Source organism: Callorhinus ursinus, unplaced genomic scaffold (assembly GCF_003265705.2).
Source record: "Callorhinus ursinus isolate GAN/ISIS: 27379988/994484 unplaced genomic scaffold, GSC_fseal_2.0 scaffold41, whole genome shotgun sequence".
NCBI lineage: Eukaryota > Metazoa > Chordata > Mammalia > Carnivora > Otariidae > Callorhinus > Callorhinus ursinus.
The window spans coordinates 5,085,281-5,108,163 of NW_027397103.1; the positions used below are offsets into that span (position 1 = coordinate 5,085,281).

The window sequence follows — 22,883 nt, forward strand, 5'->3', positions numbered from 1 at the left end:
AGCAGGACTCTGTGGAAAATTGACACGTGGGGCTGCCTGGCGTTTGCTTGTGGCAGTTACTAACTTTCTACAGTTTTCTTAATCAAAAGCGGTCTAGGTAACCTGTAAAGAAAGGATTAAAAATTTAAGATGTTCTAAAAAAAAAAAAAAAAAAAGGAGAAAGATAGCAAGCATGTCCTTACTAAGTGAGGTGACCATTGTCTAACACAATATTATCACGGGTCTCTATTTACAAAGCAGGTTATCTTAAGAGTCTCAAAGCAATCCACAGGTATTACCCATTTTTTTATACATTCCCCTGAAACTAGCCAAGTATTAAACCCCATCCTTGTCATCTTTTGCTCCTGGGTAGAATATATTTTAAAATTCGGGGCAAATATACACAATTTCAGAGCAAAGCCTTATTGTGGCATGGTACATGGTCAACGAAAAGGCACATTTTTAAGTACTGGGAAAAAGTGGAGGGGGGAAAAAACGGCTAAAAGCAGGGTATTTCAAGTTACCTTAAACGCAGGACTGTGTTTGAACCATTATTTTCCTACAGTTCTTAATCACAAATGAGAAAATTCCACTGGAAGTGCAAAGTGAACCAGAGATTCAGACATTAGATTTTACAGGTATATAAACTGGAAACTCAAAGCTTTGCTTCCAGCCTACAGAAGACTGGGTTGTGTGGACAGACAGAGCTAATAAAGATAAAAAGCCAAAACAACAGTCAGAAGTCACTTGGCTGCTAGAGGGAGGTGTCGGCACTTCTGTCACCTGACTACTTGGCACAATTGCCCCAAAGGGAACACAGGAGGATGAAAGTGCAGGAGACCAAATGGGACAATGACATTTTAAGGGAAAGTAGAGAGCTAATATTTTGCAACGTTAAATGGTAATTTTCCCTCCAACCATTCTTGGCAGAGGAGAAACACTGATACACGGTCACAGTTCCTTCTAACAAAGGTGGAAACTGGACCCTAAAAAGGCAACATCACAGCAGCAGAAAGCGAGGTAGAAACACATTTAGGAGTGGTGAGAAAAACCTCGACACAAAGAGGGTGCTTGATATTTTTTTTACACCAAAAGGGGAGGAAATGTTCTCTCTAATGAGAGAAGTATGCTCTCTTATGCAAACTGAAATGCTTCAGACTTACGAATCTTAAGTAACAGTAAGGAGGGAGTTTATTGCAAAACACCAGCATACTCCTGGGCATCTGCTAAAAGCTTCTGGTGAGCTAATAGCTTAACGGTTAGCAGAGCTGGCACAAGGCCTCCAGTGAGCCCCAGCTTGACTTTCTCCCACAAGTTTTACCTGAGACACTCTCCTTCACTAGGTGGCAGCAAAGCAAACATACTTCTGGCAGATTATACCTAGACCTACAGCTCAGGTTTAGAATGTGGCCTTTCTGAACTCATGATGTCATCTGTTTTCAATGCTCTTAACTTCCAGAGTGCAACTGGGGACAAGAAGAACAGTTTCAGCATCACAAAACAGGACAGGGATATTTTCATATGCTCATCTCTTCTGTTCTTTTGCTTTAATGATAAACATAATTTGAGAAACATTTCAAAATTCTCAGAGCTGTCATCACCCAAACAAAAACAAAAACCACACTTCTGCATCACTTATTATCAACAAACTTTCCAGATAAGCTCTCTTCTAAATACTCAGAAAAGCACATACCGACCCTCACTGCATTTCAGGAGCACTACCTCATCACAGAGAAAATGCAGCCGGAGGCTGAACTCTGAGACAGACAGGGGGTTTACAGTATGGAGATTGGTGTCTTCTGAACACAAAATTTTCTCAGGTTAAAGAAATGGGAAATTTGGGCTGAAAGAACAAAGTAAAGGTTGTGTCTGAATCACTCCATCACAGTTGAAGGAACTTCTTATCTACCCAGCAAAGACAACAACTGCTTCTGGTGTTTTCTGCAACATTGCACATCACTGCTAAGTGGCCAGGTGAGACCACAGAAAGGCAAGAAAGGCCACAGGAGGAGCCTGGGCAGGTCAAAGATGCAGTAAAAAGGCTCAAAGTGCAGGGTCTCAGAAGCGTGAGGAGTTTTCATTCTGTACACACTTTCCTCAAAGTTTGAGTCCTGGGTCCAGTGTTAGGCTCCGAGGGTACAGAGAAGCCCAATACACCACCTCCACCATTTTAAGAGGGATACAGTTAACAAGACCCAACACTGCCAAGACTTGGAAGGGGATGGGCCAAGAAAAGGCCACTGGTTTGTGAGCACTGGTGACCTGAGAGAGAGTGTAGCTTGGTGGAAGGGCTGAGATGGAAACCAGACTGTAGAAGGTTAAGACGTGAATGGGTCCTCTCTTGTTATTTATGGCACCGACAGAAAGAAGGGAGGTAGATTCAGGAGAGCAGTCTTGAGGGATGGTTTTGAGACTTCAAACCAAAAAGTTAGACTGGAAGGAAGTTGAGAGTTAAGGGGGTTTTTAAAAATAATTTCTTAATTTGGAAAATATGAAAATTCATTCCCCCAAATCCAGTAATTCCACTAATGGGACTCTAGCCTAGAAAAATCATCACACTGGGGGATAAAGAAAGACGTAGGACTCTTTATTCTACACATTTATATGCAATTTAAAGTTTCTATAGTTAGCATGTGATTTTTAAATTTTTTTTAATTTATGAGAGAGCGAGGGAGAGCGCATGAGCAGGAGGAGAGGCAGAGGGAGAGGGAGAAGCTCTATCCCAGGACCCCGAGATCATGACCTGAGCCAAAGGCAGATGCTTACTGACTGAGCCACCCAGGCGCCCCAATAAGCATGTGTTTTATAATTTTTAAAGAAGATTGGCAGTACTGAAAAGGGGAAAAATCTGTAAACCTCTATGTAAAATATTCACAATATTATATAATAAAAAAACACAGGAAATGCCTTTAATGTCCAATACTGGGGGAACAAATAAAAAAATTAGGATACAATTATATTGGAGGAGTTTTTGTAACAAATGAAAGAAAATAATGAAAAGCATGTAATAACACCAAAAAAACCTCACCAGTTTAGTGAGGAATAAAGGCCAAAATAGAAGGTAGGTTAGGACTATGTCAAAATGTGCATTAAAAAAAAAAACAATGAAAAACTTACGTACATAAAAACTGTAACAAGAGCCGTGTTAGCATGCTGGGATTTAGGTGACTTTCTCTTCTCTGCTTTCCAACGGTTTTGCAAGAACATGGTTTTACTACGACTTCTTCATTTTTAACAGAAAAGAATGGTGTATACCACAAAAGAAAACCCAAAACGAAGCTGTCATAGATGAGCCGTTGGGAGTAGCAAACGAGGGCTCAGGAAAGCAGCCCTACCGCCTGGCCCTCCATGTGGACACTGCTCAAGAACGGTGGAGTGGTGCAGTGCTCGCGTGCCCCTCCCAGCTCACCACACCTCTGAGCTTCAGGCAGCCGTGCAAAAGGAGGGTTTTGGAACAGTTTACCTCTACGGTTCCTTCCAGGTTGAAGATGACATGATTCTAAGTGGAAAGGACTAAGAAATCAAGGACCAGACAAATTAGGGATTTCTCCAGGTTTCCATGTAACACACAGTATCCAGGTGGGAGGGGGTTCTGCATATTAAATTGTAATGCTTCTTTCAGACAAAACAATGTACAAGCACTGTGGGGCGCTTCATATTATATACCACCTCTAGCTTACAAATTAACTGCACAGAAAATACATGGCTGTGAATTATTTCAAAGTAAAGCCACAACAGAAAACAATGTTAATTAAGGCAAAGCTACACTATAAGCTGCAGTCACTTCTCCAGGAGTTAGGAAGTAGGCAGATGTTGGGGTGGGGGTTAATAGGCCAGGGGACTACAGACACCCCTGGGAGGAGACAAGACTGGAGTTGGACCTTAAAAGAGGACTGGGTTTCTCTTTGGGGTGATGGTAATGTTCTGGGGTTAGACAGTGGTACTTACACAGCCTTGTGAATATACTAGAAATTACTGACTTTGACAATTTAAAAGGGTACATTTTATGGTACATGAATCAGGTCTCGATTAAAAAAAAAGAGAGAGAGAGAGAGAGAGAGAGAGAGAGATGTGGCCAGAGGCAATCAGGAACCGTGGGAAAAGCCAAAGGTACCCGGAGGAGAGTAATCAGGAGAAAGTTAGGTTGGAAACAAATTTCAAAGAGCTTAGAACATAAGGAAAAGGTAACTAGAAGTTACCATCCATGAGACCATAAGGGAAACAAAGACTCATGGGAAAAAGAGCAAGAGATCAAAAGTTCTGACAATATCTGCTTCCTCCACTGGAACACAAGCCTGGGATAAAAGGCATCATCCAGGTCCTGCTCAGTTGATGAGTACTCGGGGTCTTGGGTGAGCTTGAGTGAATGAGTATTTGAAGGTTACTCTGGTTTGAGAAGAAAAGGAAGGAAGACCCAAGCCGGGGTCAACTGTGAGGCTAATTGTAATAAAAATTACTCTAGGCGACTCCAAACCAGGAACTTTTTACACAAAGGCGTGAGAAGATGGGAAGAAGCAAGAGATTCTCCAATAGCCTTTGCTGTCAATTATAGGAAGTAAACCTAATCGCTTTCAATGCAAAGATGTTACACAGTTTAGTTCTAGGCACATAAAACTGAAGCCCCTGAACAAATTCTGCCTATTTTCAAACGGAGAAAAAGGAAACGAAGAAGGAAAATTAGAGAAACACAGGCTAAGTAGATGGGCGAGAGATGGTGAAGTGGCCAGCGTCTCTGTAAGCGGCTCCTTGGAGATACATAGCTGCAGAAAGCTGGGTGAATACAACATTGATTGGGAATGAGGTAACCACAAACACCATGGTCTCAAATGAAAAGGGATTCGAGATCTGACCCAGAAAACAAGCATCGTAACCACCAGATAAAATTTTAATGATAAACACAAGATGCTCTACACACAAGCAAGATTGAAGTACCCGATGCTAGGCCATAAACCTAAGATTCTCTTAGAAAGAGGAGCCGGGAGGAGCCTCTCTGACCCACAGATCACGTTTCATCTTATCGATCCACGAGACTCTGCCATCGCTTTGCGTTGTGCTGGCATAATCTGTAATGCTGAGCAGACCTCAGGGGAACGGGGAGGCAGGAAAAGAAGGGCTAGCATCTGGACTCGTGGCCAGCCTGCCTTTGTGAGGTGCGTGTCCAGACAAATTCATACTTGGCTTTGGAGATTAAAGTCTCCTTTATCTCTAATTTCCTTTATGACTCTCAGTCCAATCTCAACATTCTGTCCTCAAAGGCCTCCTGACACGCTGGGAGACCTCTTCAAGCTGGAAGGCCAGAAGTCCTTTCCGAGTTACCACGGAGTCTTAGAATTTGTAGGCAGAGAGGACCTTATGTAGCATGAGCTCTTAGACCCACATTTTAGCAACGAGAGGCAAAAGCCTAAAACCGCACTGATAACTGAATGAATAGAATTCCAGATTTCAGGTCCATTCATCTTTCTAAAAACAGTGGTTCTATAGCATTCCCAAGAAGGGCATTAACCTCTAAATTGTGGCCAGCAAAACAAAAGCTAAGGAAGTGTTCTTTCTGGGCATATCTAGTTTAAAGCAAAAATACTTTTTCTAGGCATTGTAGATCACAAAACATTAAAATAATCTGTTTGGAGTTTTAACTCCAACGGTGCCCTTTAAAGAATGCTTCTTAAGCAAAGAGTCTTCTTTAAAGAAAAACACTCACCTACTACCTAGCTCTTCAGGCCAAGATTTGTTTTTGGTTTCCTCCAGGTAGAAACCTCTCCTGGGGGGCTCACCCCAAAGCCAATCCAGACTCAGGGTTTTAAGTGTCCTGGTCTCTACTTAGGGCATTAAGTATACAATGAGACTGTAGTTCAAGACCGCTTCTCAATCCAAAGATGAAACGGGTCTTCTCATTGCACATTAAAGAAATACACAAACCATATTTGCATCCATGTTAGTAAAATAGGAAGAACTGATGAAAGGGGTTTTCGGAATAGAAGCCACAGGAATTTACAGAAGCTAAAATTAAATTTCTTGGTGATGAAGACAACTAAAAAACCTATTTCAGGACAAGGTAAGCAGCAAATAGGTACTGTGTGGTGGGGGAAGAAAGATTATGTGTGGCCACAGCCCTTTCTCATAATAACGGCTTCAGAGCAAGAGAGTAAGAACAGGCTCTGTTTGTGCCAACACGTATTATTCTTGCTTGACTTTTTTATGTCTTCATAAAACACAGACTGTTTGCCTTAATGAAGCTCTAACCTAACATGCCACAAGAGTGATTTAAAAGCTAGGAAAGACATATTGAGACAAATGGATTACAGCTCTACACTCTACACCATTCGCTTCTCACCACTAACTTCAGACTCTTGAACATTTGACAACAGAATCATGGAGATTTTTCCATCTCAAACCCGAGCTATCATGGGAAGGTACGAGTTCTCAGGGACTGGGACTCTGAGGGTGGCACACGAAAAAGGAAAGACCTTAAGATGAAGAGTTAATCATCAAGTAAAAAACTGCATTTGCTTACCCAGCAACGACAACGCCATCATGGGAGTGCACGTCGCACAAAACCGCGTCAGGGATGTGTTCCAGTTCACTCACCGCGCCTTTGCGATTCTGTGTAAGGAAAGGGGAACGCAGTTGACACGGTTCTTGTGCTCAGCGGAAGCCAGCATTTCACTTCCAGCCACGTTCCACAGCCATTTCCTACCACGCGACTGTGCTCAAAGTGGCTGGGGCATTCCAAAGGGCAAAGAGGACAACTAATACGATCAGGTGTTAGCATTTCCACGCTACCGCACGCAGGAAAAGCACTGAATGGGGCGGGGCGGGTTATGGGGCATGGGACGTGGAGGTCACTGCTCCTGGGCTCGAGGGGGTTACAGGATATAAAGGCAATGTGTGAGCAGCTACGACCCACAGTAGGCTGGCAGTGGCAAGTACCCGAAGAAATGCATCAAATGTATTTAAAAAGTTCAGTTCAGAGGACAGAAGGTATTTAATGATATTTTACCCGTCAACAACCGTTACGAACACTCGGAGGATAAAAGGAGCAAGGCCGTACAAAGATAAAAATCAGGATGGGGAAACAAAGACGACTACAAGGTCAGAGGTTCATGGAAACAGTAATTTTTTTTAGATTTTTTTTTGAGAGAGAGAGAGAGAGACAGACAACACAAGCTGGGGGAAAGGCAGAGGCAGAGGGAGAAGCACACTCCCCGCTGAGCAGACGTTTGACCGGCTGAGCCACGCGGGCACCCTGAAAACGGTACTTTTGAAGGGAACCCTAAAAGCCATGACAAGCGTCGCTCCTGAGGGGACCGGGTGGAGACGCACAAGGGACAGATGTGTCTTCCACTATATGGTGCTTTGTGATTTTGGAATCATTTGTACAAAGCTCATCACACTGGACATGGGCCATGCTGTGCAGGAGGCGCGTTCATCACCCTCACCACAACCTGACGAGCGGGCTACTGTTAGCCACACTTAGCAGAAAACTGGGGCATCCAAAGGGAAAGCAACGTGCTCTAACACTACTTTTCACACTTTGATAGGGCTTTCTTCCTAGAATCACAGTAAGAATTCCATCATTACAGTTAGTGCATGACGTGTCATTTCACACTTCACTTAGGTAGTCCTCACTGCTAACAGGGCCAGGAAATGGGCCGAGATGCTCCAGAGAGTCTGACTCCAGTTCACTGAATCGACCACCGTTTATCGAGTGCTTACCAAACAAACAGCTTTGTGCTTGTTAGAGAAAAAACAACTAGCCATTTTGTTCAACTGTATGTAACCTGCAAACAGTTATGAAGGGCCAGATGCTTGCAGGTGGGTCTCTGAACGCCTTCACTGCTGCCACCTCCAGCCAGATGAGGAGGATGGAGTTGCCTCCCTCCATGGCTTCCTCTATCACCGAAGAGGAAACAGAAACTTAGCCGCTGTGTGCTCTCAGGGTCTGACATCTCCGAATTCGAGCCAGTGTTCACTGACACTCTAGCTCCCAGGCGCACAAGTCAAAAGCATCCCTCCTTTCTGGAGGCAAAGGCCCCAGTTATTGCCCAACTGGCCAGCTCTCCTTTAGTTCCAGCCCCTCCTGCAGGGCCGGACCCAGCTTGTCTAAGTAGCACCGTCGAACCTTCGTGGCTGCCTCTCACTGAGTCCCTCACGCAGGCCCAACGGAGCACAAGAGGGCTGGGGGCCTCCGCAAGAGCTTATTACATGCTGAGCACACAGCTGTGGGGCCCAGGTGCTTCTTATTTGGTGGTGGTGGAGTAATGGTCTAAATAAGAGCAGTGTTTCTTGAATTCAGGGTTCCTCATCCCCAGCACCAGTGACGTTTGGGGCCGGATAATTCTTTTTGGTGAGGACTGTCCTGTGTGTGGCAGGATATTGAGCAGCTTCCCTAACCTCTACCTAGTAGATGCCAGTAGCATTCTCTACCTAGCCCCAGTTGGGACAACCACAAATGTCTTCGGATGTGTCAAATGTCCCCTGGGGGGCAAAACCGCCCCTGGTTGAGAACTATCTTTCCAAGGAGAACTAGCATAGCCATCCTTTCTAACTCTGCTAGAAAGTGTGTGAGTTTGCCCAGATTGAGAGTTACCCGTCACTAATCAGGTTATGAGGTGACCGGGGAAGGACAGGCACAGAGGCAATCTATTACCATCAGTAATGAGCAAAAGCTTTTGGATCTCAAAGTCTATTAGGATTGACCTTTACAGGAGTGGAGAGAGTACTTGCAGGTCTACCCTTTCCATACAGGGGACTAACTAGCCCCCAGGTGGGAAGAGGCACCACCACTGCACTGCTGTCTTGTCATGCCTCAAAACAGCTTTATGTAATGATGTTCTTGACAGTTATTTCCTACAGACACACTCCACTGTGCAAATTCTTCGCTGTGATCTAATATTTCTGTAGAGATTTTGAAGTGATAAATGCTATGGAAGCAAGCCAGTGGGTTATGTGAGGGGAGAGAAGACAGTCCTTGGAGACGTTTAAAATCTCCCTCTTATATGATTACTGGAAATAGCACTTTCAGTTCCTCTTTTGTATCCAGGTGGCGCTTCTGCCTTCTTGGTCCATCAGCGTTGGCCAGAAGGAAAGGAGGCTGCACAGAGCACTACTCCAAATCCTAGCCGTCAGAGGGGGGTGATGGACACCCCAATCTCACCCCTCCTCTCCTAGAGGACAGGATGCTCCCAAGCAGTGTGGTTGCAAATGGGGGCAGACACTCTAACGGCGAACAAAATGGGCAACGAATCGCCAGCAGCTGACAGGACTCTCACCACACTCCTCTCTTTGCTTTTGGCAGTTAACCTCAGGCTGTAATTGGAGGGACTCCGGATTTAAGCCAGGGCCTGGATTCCTGTGTCCTTGGAGGCTATTCTTCTACAGGTAATGATATTGGCTACTGCCTACCTTCCAGTTGGTTCTTAACATGTGTTCCTTGGCTCGGCACTCTTGGAAGATGAGCTTCCAGCAAGAATAATCAGAGATGCTGCTCTCGGGAAGGTGCCCTTCCTGCTGGCACAGCCTGTACCAGAGCACTTCGTCTTCTGCAATCACCTTCCATGTCTTGCTCACCTAAAACAGAAGTGACACAAATGTCAAATTCGGCAATTAGAGAAGCCCCTTGTCATCCAAAAATCAATCAACACCTTTATTACTGCCCTGAGTTTATGGCAGTATAAAATGTCTCATTAACAAAACACTCTGAGGTGAAAAAAAAATACAAGCAAATGTTTCCAGTTTTATTTTTCAAGATTTCAAAATTGTTGTTCTACCATTTCATATCACATCTTAGATGACTTGGTTAAATTATTATATAACATGTAAGAAAAAAATACACAAATACATAAAAGGCAAAAAAAAATGCAAACTGCAACATAGCTATACAATCACACACAGCTTTTCAGACCAGAATCTCTTTATTTTTCACCAACAGGCACTTGTATTCTTATACAACTGGAGACTGATGGTCTCTGAAATAAAAGGCTGTAACAAAATAAATATCCATAACTCAACACTTCTGGTCATATGAGAAATTTAAATTTATATCACATACAAAAACTTTGACTTTGTATGTATAGATTTTAAAAAAATTAACAGAAAACTCAAGCTGTTCACCAGGACTGTAAGATCTGATATAGAGAAATTAATGTTGTATCTGGACAGAATTTCAAATCCCAACAGTATGCAGAGGAAATGGCCACTTTCACTATTAGTATTTTGTCCTCCAAGCCTAACTTAGAGAGATGATGGATTTACTTCCTCACAGGACAATGAACAAAGTTGGCTAGAGTGCAACTTTGGCAAGAGGAAAAAATGATCCAGCAGATCAACATGATCTTGGGTCTGCAGCACATTCTGGTAATGTGGGATTAAGTGTTCAATACTTGCTGCCCAACTAAAGGTCAAGATTCATTCCTAATAAAGTGAAAGTCGTGACCACTGGTTTACAGTAACCTGTGCTCCTTAACACTCCCTTGGGGCAACCTCAAGACACTGAAGACAGACAAGGAAAGGGAACATGAGGCAAAATAGGTGAGAGTGCACACAGCATGTGAACCGCAGACTCTCATTACACCAGGGTTCCTCATTTGATGAACTACTGATAGGTTGTTAACTTTCAGGATGGCAGAGTAAAGATCTCCAAAAATCTGCTCCTACATACAAGCAACAAGAATATTGCCAAAAACTGTCAAAAATCAACTTTCTCAGGACTCTGGCAGTTAACTTAAGGCTTTCAACATTCTGAGGAGCATCTATTCAAGAAAAACGGCCGAGTCTTGGTAAGAACAACAAACTTCATGTTGTTTTAACTTGCACTAATTCCATCCTCCTCCTCCAGGACTATAGGTAACTCCTTGCTAGCCTTGAAAACCAACGGTCTTGCAACTATGGTAGCTGTAAAAACCAGCAGTCTAACAGTCACCAGAAGGGCCAGATGGCTTTACAGGTCCACACATGTGCCATCCCCAGAGAACTGTCACCATTTGACCTGTCTGACAGCTTGCTGGAAAGCTCTGTTCTAGAGGCTTGTCTTTATTTGACCTGACTCAAAGCTTCCTCTGTCTTATCTCTGGGGCATTTGTCAGAAACAATAAGGGAGAACTGTTTAACATTGTGGCTGCCTGAGGTAACAATAACCAACTGGGGCTAAGAAGAGCTGACCAAATGCTTAAACGGAAAACCTGGGGAATGGGTTGTCCATAAGGGGCTTTAAGAGGTTCCAATATATTTCTGGGACTCAAGAATGCCATATACAGGGGCACCTGGGTGGCTCAGTCATTAGGCGTCTACCTTCGGCTCAGGTCATGATCCCGGGGTCCTGGGATAGAGCCCCGCATCGGGCTCCCTGCTTCTCCCTTTCCCACTCCCCCTGCTTGTGTTCCCTCTCTCACTGTGTCTCTGTCAAATAAATAAATAAAATCTTAAAAAAAAAAATCACGTACATGTGTAGGACTGTGTGTGTGCCAAGACCTGAAAAGGCCCTGATCTCTCACTCTGGCTAACCCTGAAGCTTTACACAAGGACAAAATGAAGGCTAAAACAGAGCTGTGAACTGTTGGCAATAATGAAAGCATGCCCCAACATACAGACAGCACCTCAGCAAAACTTGGGAGATTTATGGCTTCAACATATTTAAGGAAATCTTTCCAATCACTAGCTAACCATTAAGCTAAATGAGAAGAGAATTCAGTGGTCACAAATGACAAAAAACACAAACTAGAGAGAGAATCAGTTCCAAAAAGTCACTAATAAACAAACAGCAGCAACAACAAAAATAACAACAAACTAACCCTCCTGAAGGGAGAGAATCTGATTTCCAGAGCTGCCCATTATTTAAAAGTCCAGTTTTTAACAAAAAATATTGAGACATGCAAAGAAACAGTAAAATATGAACCATATACAAAAAGAAAAAGCGGCCAACAGAAACTATCTTTGAAGAAGTCCAGACTTTGGATTTAGTAAACAAAGACTTTAGATCAGCTATTATACATAAGTTCAAAATATTAAAGGAAGGCATGTTTAGGAAAATAAAGTTATGAGCACAATATGTTTCATTAAGTACAAAATATTGATAGAGAAAATTTTTTTTTTAAAAATAGTTTTTTTTTTTTTTTAAAGATTTTCTTTATTTATTCATGAAAGACAGAGAGAGAGAGAGAGAGAGAGGCAGAGGGAGAAGCAGGCTCCCAAGGAGCAGGGAGCCCGATGCGGGACTCAATCCCAGGACCCTGGGATCATGACCTGAGCCGAAGGCAGACGCTCAACCATCTGAGCCACCCAGGCGCCCCTAAAAAAATAGAAGTTTTAAAGTTGAAAAGTAGAGGGAAGCCTGGGCGGCCCAGTCAGCTAAGCGTCTGCCTTTGGCTCAGGTCATGATCCCAGGGTCCTGGGATTGAGTCCCATAGGGGGCTCCTTGCTAAGCTGGGAGCCTGCTTCTCCCTCTGCCTACTGCTCCCCCTGCTGTGTGCTCAATCTCTCTCTCTCTGACAAAATCTTTAAAGTTGAAAAGTAGAGTAATAAAAAATTCAGATTTGAGCTAGCAGAAGAATCAGCAAACTTAAGGTTAAGATTATCCAGTCTAAGAAAAAAAAAAAAAAGAAAAACAACAATGACAGAAACCCCTCTTCCCCAAAATGAACAAAATTAAGAGAGCCTCAGAGGCCTGTGGAATACCATCTGTGTGGACCAACATAGGCATTATGGGAGTCCCATAAAGAAGGAGAGAGAGAAAGAGGTAGAAGGAATATCTAAAGAAATGATGACTAAAAGCTTCCCAAATATGATGAAAAACATTGATCTGCACACTACAGCAGTTCACCAAACTCCATGAAGGATAAACTCAAAGAGATTTCCACCTAGACACATCATGAACTATTGAAACCGAGGATAGAATCATGAAAGCAGCAAGAGAAAAAGACTCATTGTGTGCACTTCTCATCAGAAACCAGGGAGGTCAGAAAGCAGTAGGCTGGCACATTCAAAGTGCTAAAGGAAGAGATCGCCAACCAGTAACTCTATGCCTAGCAAAACTATCCTTCAAAAATAAGAGAAATTAAATTCCAAGATAAACAAAACTAAGATAATTCATCACTAGTAGACTTGTCCTATAAGAAATACTAAAGGAAGTCCTTTAGGCTGAAATACAAGGACACTAGACAGTAACTCAATCCACATAAAGAAATAAATCAGTAAAGGTCATTACAAGGGTAAATATAAGGGACAGTATAAATGTATGTTTGCTCACATTTTTCTTCTGATTAAAAAAACTGCCTAAAGTATAAAATTGAGTTGATAGGTTTATACAATAAAGCCATAATTTGTATGAAATAGTACAAAGAAGGGAGAGGGAAGTTCTAGTGCAGCAGTTTTGGTATACTATTAAAATTAGTTTGGCATTAATACAAACTAGATTGTTTTAAGATGTCAGTTGTGATCCCTGCGCAATCATTAAGAAAAGAACTTTAAAAAGTATACTAAAAGAAACAAAGGAATTAAAATAGTATGCTAGAAAAAGATCTATTTAAACACAAAAGGAGGCAGTAAGGAAAAAAAGAAGTACAGAAAATACCTAAGACATAGAGAGAATAGCAAAATGGCAGATATAAATGCTTATCAATAGTTATATTAAATGTAAATGGACTAAGCTCTCCAATCAAAAGACAGATTGGCAGTATAAATTAACATGGTCTAAGGATAGGCTTGCTACAAGAAAAATACTTTTTTTTTCTTTTTTAGGTAAACTCTAAACCCAACATGAGACTCAAACTCATGACCCTGAGATCAAGAGTCACATGCTGACTGAGCCAGCCAGGTGCCCTGAGACATACTCGCTATTTTTAAAGGTTCATTTACTTTATTTTTTTTTAAGATTTTTTTATTTATTTGAAAGAGAGAGAGCACAAGCAGGCGGAGGGGCAGAGGGAGAAGCGATGTGGGGCTCGACCCCGGGACCCTGGGATCATGACCTGAGCTGAAGGCAGACGCTTAAGTGACTAAGCCACCAGGGGTGCCCCAAGGTTCATTTGAGTGAGAGTGAAAGAGCCTAGGGCGGGGGGTGCAGAGAGAGAGTCTTAAGCAGACTTCAGCACTGAGCCCAGAGCCCAGTGCTGAGCTCATTGTCACGACCCCAGCCAAAACCAAGAGTCAGATCTGCTCAACCAAATGCACCACCCAGGTGCCCCGTGAAACATACATACTTTAGATTCACATGCACAAATAGATTAAAAGGATGGAAAAAAATATACCATGCAAACAATATCTGAAAGAGAGATGCAGTGTATATACTAATATAACTTAAATTTTAGGGAAAAAAAAATGGTTACCGGAGACAAAGGATATTTTATAATGAGGGCCAATCTATCACAAAGACCTAACAATTGTAAACATGTATACCTCAAAACAGAGGCCCCAAATACAAGAAGCAAAAAGTGATAAAACTGAAGAAAGAAATAGACAATTCAACAATACCGGGAGACTCCAATACCTAGTTTGAGTAATGGATAGAAAAGTAGAATATCAACAAAGAAATATAAGACTTGAACAACACTATACACCAACTAGACATAAGAGACATCCATAGAACATTTTACTCAATAATTTGAGCATTATTCTCAAGTGCAATGGAGGATTCTCCAGGATAGACCAAATACTAGGCTATAAAATCTAAATTCAAAAGAACCAAAAAAATTATACAAAGTATGTTCTCTGACCACAATGAAGTGAAATCAGAAATTGGTAACAGAAGGAAATTTGGGAAATTCACAAATGTGTGGAAATTAAGTAACACACTAACAAATGTTAGCATGCTAAACCACCAATGGGTCAAAGAAGTTGAAGAAACTAGAAAATACTCTTCAAGGAGTGAAAATGAAAACGGAGCATACAAAACCTATGAGGCCCAGTGAAAGCAGTACTTAGAGGGAAGTATAGTTATAAACTCCTGTATTTTACAAAATCTAAAATCCATAACGTAGCCTTCCAACTTAAACTAGAAAAAGAAAACTAAACCAAAAGCAAGCAGAAAGAAAAATTACAACAGAAATGAGTGAAATAAAAAGAGAAAACGAAGCAAATAAAAGCTGGTTATTTGAAAAGATGACCAAAATCGACAAACCTTCAGCTAGATTGACCCAAGAGGAAGGTGCGAGTGGGGGAGAAGACTCAAATTACTAAAATCAAGAAGGATAGGGGCCATCACTATCAACCACAAAAATAAAAGGCGTTATAAAGGAACACTATGAACAATTAGATGCCAACAACTTAGATAAACTAGATGAAATGGACAAATGCTTAGAAAAAGACACAAAGTACTGAAGTTAACTTATGAGGAAACAAAATCTGAATAACTCTATAATAAGTAAAGAGGTTACATTAGTGATAAAAAACAAAACAAACCTTTGCACAAAGCCCAGACCTAGATGACATCACTAGTGAATTCTAAATGTTTAAAAAGAATTTTTCAAATGGTTAAAACTAAATTAAAAGAAATTTTAAAAGAATTCTACCGAATGTTTAAGAAGATTAATGAATAACCAATCATTCACAAACTCTTCTAAAAAATAGAAGAGGAGGGAACACATCCCAACTCATTCTATGACGCCAGGATTTCTCTGATACCCAAACCAGACAAAGACCTCACAAGAAAACTACAAACCAATATCCCTGATGAATATACACAAAACTGAATCCAGCAACGTACAAAAAGGGTTATATGTCATGACCACATGCAATTTGTCTCAGAAAGGCAGGGTCAGTTGAACATACAAACATCAAGGTGATATCCTCGTACTACGATGAAGGACAAAAACCACATGCAAAGCAGAAACCCAAACACTTTAAAATTAAAGTAAGGGAATTCTTTATATTCAAAATAAATCTATACTGTACTAAAGAGTTCAAAATGGAGTACCTTTATATAATGATGTCCCCAAGGAGACCTAAAGTGATAGGGATATATATAGATATACATATAAATATGAATATATATTTGATCAAGTTTTTAGGAACATGCTTCAAGATCACCTACATTACCCAAGAAGCAGCATGATATAAAAGAAAACCAGCTACAGGGGCACCTGGGTGGCTCAGTTGGTTAAACCTCTGCCTTGAGCTCAGGTCATGATCCCAGGGTCCTGGGATCGAGTCCCACATCAGGCTCCCTGCTCAGTGGGAAGCCTGCTCTTCCCTCTCCCACTCCCCCTGCTTGTGTTCCCTCTCTCGCTGTGTCTCTGTCAAGTAAATAAAATCTTAAAAAAAAAAAAAGGTGAATCATCATACCCCACCAGCAGCAGAGCTGCTGTGTATCTCAAAGAGCTCAAGAAAAGGACCCTGTAAACGTAATTCTTTACACATATGTCGCACACTACTACAGATCACTACTGACACTACAGGAGGCACAAATTCATTATAAAATCATGCTGCTCAACGGGCACCCGGGTGGCTCAGTCAGTTAGGCATCCGACCCTTGATTTTGGCTCAGGTCATGCTCTCAGGGTTGTGAGACTGAGCCCCCATCAGGCTCCACACTCCGTGGGGAGTCAGCTTGGATTCTGTCTGCCACTCCCCACCCCCACTCACTCAAGAGTGCTCTGTCTCTCTCAAATAAGTAAGTCTTTAAAAAAATTATGCTGCTCCAATTATTATTGAGGAGGCCATTAGCTTCCTTGTATTTTTAAAAATAACTTTTATTAAATCTAGAATGGGTTTCTACTTGCTCCATGGCAGAAGAGGCTAGCATTTAGGAAGTAAAAATTAGAATCCAAGAATTCAGATGGTTTCAGCGTCAAAATTTCTGATTTTCCAATCTCAAGCAAATTATACTGAGAACAATTATTATTATAATACCTTATTCAGAAGTGGGTCAAAGCAAAACTGACCCACAGAACATTCTAATGGCACATGAAAATTCTGGCTTCCTGCAGGCATGCAAGCTCTAGGTGCAACAAGCCATCACATCAGCAAAGTCATCTTCCCTGTAGGCACAGACACTCTGCATGGCAGCCCCAGCATCAGAAATTAGGGCAGGTAGCATAAAGAAGTGCAAGGCTTCCATCACTTTGCTGAACCAAAGTACCACTCTGTAGTGCTGAAGGTGTCACACTGGCTCAAGTCTTCAATGGTTTAGAAACTGAAATAGTGGGGCGCCTGGGTGGCTCAGTCATTAGGCATCTGCCTTCGGCTCAGGTCATGATCCCGGGGTCCTGGGATCAGGCCCCACATCGGGCTCCCTGCTCAGCGGGAAGACTGCTGCTCCCTCTCCCACTCCCCCTGCTGTGTTCCCTCTCTCGTTGTATCTGTCAAATAAATAAATAAAATCTTAAAAACAAAAAAACAAAAAAACCCGAAGTAGTAAGAGGGGCCTTGGAGATCAACCAGGAGTAGCTCCCCACCACAGGAGGGCTCCTCCTAGCAGTCGGGGTTGGTGAGAGGCTTCTGCAGAGAGCGGACCTTCCAAATCAGTCTGATCTACTGCAAAGCCGTCTGGTTGTTAGAAAGGGCTTCCTCCCTTTGGTTAGTAAAAGGATTCCACCCATGGCCCTAATTTTGCCTTTCTGAAGAAATCTCTATTCCTTCTTCCACCTGACAGCTTCTCAAGAGGCCAAAGACGCCATCCTATTCTCCTTAGTCAATTCATGGGCCTAAATATCACCCATTTCCCTCAACTAACTGTCCTAGGACTAGACTAGTTCCCATATCCCTTATCTCTGAACATACCCTAATATTTGTGCACATACAGCACCCTCTTCAAATGTGATACTCAGGACAAAACAACATCCCAAATGTGGGCTCTCAAGTGCCATGAACAGAAGAATTTTATCAGACACTAATTTGCTGCTGCATTTGTTGTAAAGACCCCATCACGGCTACTAAACCAACAGTCCACCAAAGCTTTTGGAGTCTGTTTATTAAACATTTAAGTCGAACAAAAATAAATATTACAAACACACATGGACTTGACACCCCATTTAATAGGATATTACTAATAAGTTTGAACTCCTGTGCATCTCTGTCTGTACCCTCTCCCCTGCCACAAGGGTAACCTGAATTTGGTCTCCATCATTCCTCAGAGTTGTTTTAAGAGGGGGGAGGCGAGGAGAGAGAGAAGAAAGGACGGGCAGAGAGAGAATCTTAAGCAGGCTCCATGCCTAGCATGGAGCCCCACACAGGGCTTGATCTCACAACTGTGAGATCAGAACCTGAGCCAAAAAACTGACTGAGCCACCCTGGTGCCCCCATTCTTTAGAGTTTTTTAAAACACAAACTGCAATTAAATAAAAAAGTCCCTACTTCCTACATCCTCTGTATTAGTTTTTTTAATCTGATTTTAAGTCCCATTTTAAACCCCAGCTCACTGCACCCATCCCCACATCATTTTAGATCTTTGAACTCCAATTCTGTCATCTGTTGCATTAGCTACTTCTCCCAAACAGAAGTCATCTGCAAAATATGGTCTGTGGGCCTTTGTGTCTTAATTAAAAAAAAAAAAAAAAGTTAATCCGGATGGGGCTGAGGACAGAGCCCACGGCAAACCACTAGAGTCCTCCCTGCACCGCGCTCCCCCCCCCATTCAGCTGACATGGATCCATTAAGCAGCCCACCCTGGGCATGGCCACAGCATCAGTTACAAATCCACTTAACCACACTGTCATCTCACACTTCTCCATCTTAGCCATAAGGGCGTCAGGGAAACAAACCCTCACCTGATCACAAGTGGTCAGGCAATAAAGAATGGGATAACAACTCAGTAACACTGGAGCTCCGGTTTTGACTAGACAGAACACCACAGTTTTATTTTTGGCATGTTTGGGCCACAGCTGAGCCTGCCCGGGACATGAGTGGTGTCTGTCCATCTGTCTGTGCCAGAGTGAGGCTGAGAGCTAGGCAATCATGAAGAGCAGACAGGGACAGACCAACATCAGCTGTGATGGAGCCAGGCCACAACTCAAATAGTTCCAGGGCAGAGTACCTCCCTACCAAACCTCTGGAATTCAGGGTTAAAGGAGAAGTGAAGGACTAACATAGAGAGACCCTAATGGGTCCTCAAGGGCAGAAAGTGCTCACTAAACCCAGGGCAGCTCACTCTGATCTTGGGATACCATGAGCCTTTTTGGTAAGAATTACGAAATGTAAAATTTTGTAAAAACTATGAAATGTAACTGGATGAAAGACTCAGAGTAGCTAAGAGCTCATATAACGGGTAGGCATTATTACATAGACCGGCACTTCCCAAAGTATGCTCAGTAGAACAACAGCTCCTCAGGGGATTAGTAAGTTATCTTAGAAAAAGGATTCCATGGTCAAATGAGTTTGGGGAACACTGGTTTAAACAAAACCAAGCAGGGTTATTTGCTGAAGAACTTCTGAGATTTTTTTTTTTTTTTTTTTTATAGACGGACATGAGTTGTAGATCTCTCAGAAGGATAGATGCTTCATTCCCCAAACTTATTTGGCTCCCGAACTCTTCTTGTGAGGACTGTCTCAAAAGCCTAGTACTCTGCAGAAGACACTTGAGAGAACATCAATATGGCCTACTGGTGAACTGACGAAGGTATGTGTTGGACACGAAGACCAGAAATTCTCATCTACCTGCCAAACAGATACCTTGTGCATGACACCTCTCCCTCAGGGTGGGGAAGCTACAGGTTTGATCCCAAGCCCCACCCCAAGTACAGGGCAATAGCTTTAATTTGGGAGTCCAAAAATTAGCTACAAGGCTGCTTTTTAGTAGATGGAGCCACTCAATCAGCAGCAGCATTTTAAGAAAATCCAAATCCAAGGCTCAGTGACTACAAACTAGAAAATTCCAATTAAATTAAACATTCTGGATGAATTTTCATGAGATCTACTAAACCATACAGTTCTCAGCCACTTTAAAACGGAGGCACTTTTCAGTGAAACTTTCAAGGAGTCCCAAATCTATCAGACCTTGAGAACACTGGAAGCAGAAAACAGATTTTTCTATCAGCCTCAAAGAAAATGCCAAGTCACTTTAAATCACATGATCTGAAATTTGTGTAACAGGGTTACGGGATGAAAAATGGAGTACAAAAAGTTGACGTTTCAGTGCATCATTCCCACTGCTAACCCCTAGATCACTGGGCTTATTCTGTGGAAAGTAATATTTGGGATAAAGTTTAAACCCTGGATAACAAACAATAACCTCTTTGAGGGATTTATAAAAGCTAGAGGTGAGAATTACTTCCAAAAAAGGGATCAGGACTGTACCTACAATTAGGTATTAAATGCAGAAATGTGCCAACAATTTCTTTGGCAAACTGTAAAGGCAGGGTGTCTTTTCTCTCCCTTCTTTTAAAGGGGCACAAAAGTGACAGGCTCTAAGAATGTCTTTTAATCCTGGAAAAAAAAGAAACCAAAGCAAATGAGACCTAGATAAACTTTCACAATTTTAAAGAGTCTCACCAAAAGGAAAGCTAAGAGTTTTGATTTCTTACATTATAGCAAATCTAGCAAATTTACAAGCCTGAATTTTCCAAAGGCCTAATGGTCTTTCTTTAATACACTAGGATTGGAATGGCCCTGCCCAGTAAAAGCCCCACTGAGTGAGCCTCAGCTGCGAGAATTTGCTAATAAAAGTGTCTCCAGCATTTTGCTTTATAGCACCACTGTGAATTGCAGCATTAAAAAAAAAAAAAAAAAAAAAAGCCCTTGGCTCAAAAACTAGCTTTATTAACTCTGCCTGGATTAGGGTTACCAGTGAGGCCTACAACAGGGGGAAACACATCATTGCTCTAGTTACATGTTCACAAATCAAGTCTATTTGGAGAGGACATACCACGTACAGTTCCGCATACACTCCTTATCTCAATTTCCTTATTGCCTTTCTCCCCATTCGCTCATGAACCTGCTCACTTTTGCCCCTCACTGTGCCACGGATTCGGGTCAAGGTCATCAGTGACCTCCAAGTTGCTAAACCCAACGTTCATTTCTCAGTCCTCCTATTTGACTAACGATGACACTTAATACCTCTGATCACTTTCTCCTCCTTGAAAAGGTTATCCCTTGGTTCCAGGGGACCACGTGTTCCGGGTTTCTTCCCACATCACAGGGAACACCTTCTCCAACTCTTCATCTTGGCATGTGACAGGGCTCAATTCCTAAACCCCCCTCCATCTACACTCACTTCCCTAACGACCTCATCCAGTGCCCTGGCTTTAAATACCAATGATGTGGGTGGGGCACCTGGGTAGCTCAATCATTTAAGTGCCCAGTTCTTGGCTCTTGATTTCAGCTCAGGTCATGATCTCAGGGTCGTGAGATGAGGCCCCACATCAGGATCCGTGCTCAGTGAGGAGTCCCCTTGAGACTCTCTCTCTCTCTCCCCCTCTCCTCCTCCTCCTGCTCTCCTCGGAAGTAAGTCTTAAAAATACATTGTGCTGCCAGCTCCCAAATTCCTATCTCTAGTCTCACATCCCACTACTGATCTTCCCCCAAAACTTCCTCATCTCACAGTCCTCCCCTCGTCAGTAACAACAATCTCATCCGCCCCGCTGTCCAGGCCAAAGGCCCCGGCGTCCCCGCTGACTCCTCTCTCTCCCTACCCCCAGCCCATGCGCAGTCCTGACTCCACCCACTTCTGCCGGTTCAACGCCCTCCAAGCCGCCGCCCCTCCCGTCTGGGTTAGCTCCGTCGCTTTCTCCCTGGCCTCCCCGCTGCGTCCTTGTCCCCCGCTTCACTCTAGGCTCCACATAGCAGCCAAAACGATCCCTCTGAGTCGGACCTTGTCACTTCTCTAAACACTTGAATGGCTTCCGACCTCTCTCAGAATAGAAGTTCAAGTTCTGGATTTAAGGGCCTTTTCACATTTTAACTATTTCTTCCTTTTATCCCCATCTTCTCATTATACCCTCACCGTATTGGTTTCCTATTGATGCTCTAACAAAGTAGCACAAACTTGGTGACTAAGAACAATATAAATGTATTCTCTTATGGTTCTGGAAACCAGAAGTCTAAAAATCAAAGTATAAGCTGCATCCCTTCTGGAGGCTTCAGGGAAAAAAAACCCGTTTCCTTCTCTTTTCCAGCTTACATTCCTCGGCTTTGTGGCCGCTTCCTCCATTTTTAAAGCCAGCAACACAGCATCTTACCTTTGACCTCCAGCCTCCCTCTCATAAGGAGCTTTGTAATTACACTGAGCCCACCTGGATCATCCAAGATAACCACTCCATCTCAAAATCCTTAACTTCCTCACATCCGCGAAGGCCCATTACCGTAAGAGGTAACATATTCACAGGTTCTGAGGACCAGGACGTGGACATCTTGGGGAAGGGGCATTATTCCATCTACCACATCCTAGGCACTCTGACCTCCCTGCTATTCCTCAAGCATAACAGGTGCGCTCCACCTCTAGGCCTCTCTGCCAGAGACCTGCACAGCTTCGTTCTTCCCTCCTTCAGGTCTTTGCCCAAAGGTCACCCTCTCTGTGAGGTCTTCCCTGGCCATATTACCTCTGTGGGCTTGTATTTTCTCCACAGCACTTTCCACTATCTGGAACACACTCTACTTAACTGGGTGTTTTGTGCATAGAAAGTAAGCTCTGAGAGGTGAGTTTTTTTTTTTTTTTTTTTTATGTTCTTTTCTCTGCTGCACTGTCCAGAGTAGTACATGACACATAGTAGGCCCTGTGAATAACTGAATAATATGAAAAAGTCCAACTTTTAAAAGTTCAACACTTAAAAAAAACTGCATTGCTTTTATTTTCACTGGTCAGCTTCTTGCATGTACTGCCCTCAAGAGGCTTGGACTTTCTTATTAAATACTAGCTCTTGCTTTTTTTCTTCTTGTAAACTTTTTAATTATAGACAACCTCAAACACACAAAAAATGAAGTGAGCATTGTAAAGAACCTCAAGTCCCCAGGACTCAGTTCAAATAATTATCGATGCTCTGCCA

General features: G+C 42.6%; 1 protein-coding gene across 1 annotated transcript in view; it reads right to left on the bottom strand.

Moving 5' to 3' along the window:
* Positions 1–22,883, bottom strand: part of FBXW8 (F-box and WD repeat domain containing 8) — a 123,639-nt gene that overhangs the window by 81,055 nt on the left and 19,701 nt on the right. Inside the window, exons 3-4 of the mRNA XM_025889444.2 lie at positions 9,382–9,546; positions 6,491–6,579 (exon numbers count right to left, since the gene is read on the bottom strand). Of these exons, the coding sequence (XP_025745229.1) occupies positions 6,491–6,579; positions 9,382–9,546 (254 nt within the window). The remainder of the gene's footprint in view (positions 1–6,490; positions 6,580–9,381; positions 9,547–22,883) is intronic.